The sequence below is a fragment of the Perkinsus marinus genome (assembly GCF_000006405.1).
Source record: "Perkinsus marinus ATCC 50983 genomic scaffold scf_1104296948558, whole genome shotgun sequence".
NCBI classification, from domain to species: domain Eukaryota; phylum Perkinsozoa; order Perkinsida; family Perkinsidae; genus Perkinsus; species Perkinsus marinus.
In genome coordinates this window covers 1-1,057 of record NW_003210134.1, presented here as the reverse complement: position 1 = coordinate 1,057, position 1,057 = coordinate 1, and the positions used below count along the sequence as shown (strand labels likewise).

The 1,057-nt window shown below is 58.7% G+C and overlaps 1 protein-coding gene across 1 annotated transcript; it reads left to right on the top strand.

Annotated features, from left to right (window-relative positions):
* Positions 1-148: 148 nt before the first annotated feature.
* Pmar_PMAR015973 (conserved hypothetical protein) lies at positions 149-965 on the top strand (the record flags this gene model as incomplete). The annotated part of the gene is made up of 1 exon (XM_002778573.1): positions 149-965. A coding segment is annotated over one exon (817 nt), but the record flags the coding sequence as incomplete, so codon positions are not given.
* Positions 966-1,057: the final 92 nt, after the last annotated feature.

Genomic DNA, 1,057 nt, shown 5'->3' with positions numbered 1-1,057 from the left:
ACACCAAGCACGAGTATCCCAAGCGACCACAGCTGCGACTCACCAACTTTGAGAAGGTCGAGAAGCAGCAGCAGCCATACCTGACAACTCCCCCGCCGCGGCCATTTCAGCAGGTCTCTCAGATGCTGTTGCTGCCAACACCCCCGTTATGGAGGGTCGCGACTCCCCTTCGTGGTGGAGCCGCAAGCTCACGAAGCTGAAACAGAGCCTTAACAAGGCGACCAAGAAGTGGAACAAGGCGAAGAGGGATGGCAACCTCATCGGAACCGAGCACTGGAAAGAAGAGCTGACTGAGAGAAGGAGACTCTTCAGGCTAGAAGCCCGAGCAGCCAAGAAGAGGGCAAGGGACCGCTTCTATGCGTCCCTCCAAGACTTCTCCAAGTGTATCCGGCCACCGACGGGTAAGTCAGCGGCAGCGATACTGAATGGCGACCCAAGCACCAACCAAGCAGCCCATCTGCTAGAGAAGCTATTCCCTCGGGACCCTAGGCGGTCCCAGGGGATGGCTCAGGTTCGCGTCGGTGTAGGCTCGGCAGATCGCATCCCAGCAGTAACCGAACAGGAGGTCTTGGAAGCCATCGGCCGTCTGAAGATCTCTGCCCCTGGGAGCGACGGCGTCAATGCTGAAGTTTTGAAGAAGACGGCGCCTGAGCTGGCGGCCAAATGGGCCACGGCCTTCACTGACATCCTTAGGTCCGGCGAGTTCCCTGCCGAATGGAAGGAGGGCAAATGCATTGCCCTGGCCAAGCCCGGCCGCGACATCTTCCAGCCCTCGGGCTGGCGCCCAATAGTTCTCCTTAGGTGCGTCTCGAAGCTGCTGGAGTCGGTGATAGCCGAAAGGCTCATCCACGGCCTAGGAGAGAAGTTCCGAGTGCCAGAGATCCATGGCTTCTGCCGAGGCCGAAGCTGCGACACGGCGCTGAAGAGGATCGTCGATGCCTACCGAGCTGGGTGTGGGAGGAAGGGTCACCAGACCCTCCTCCTCACACTGGATGAATCTAATGCTTTCAACTCAGTAAAGCATTCGTTTCTTATCCAACAGCTCTCAGGCCTAGGC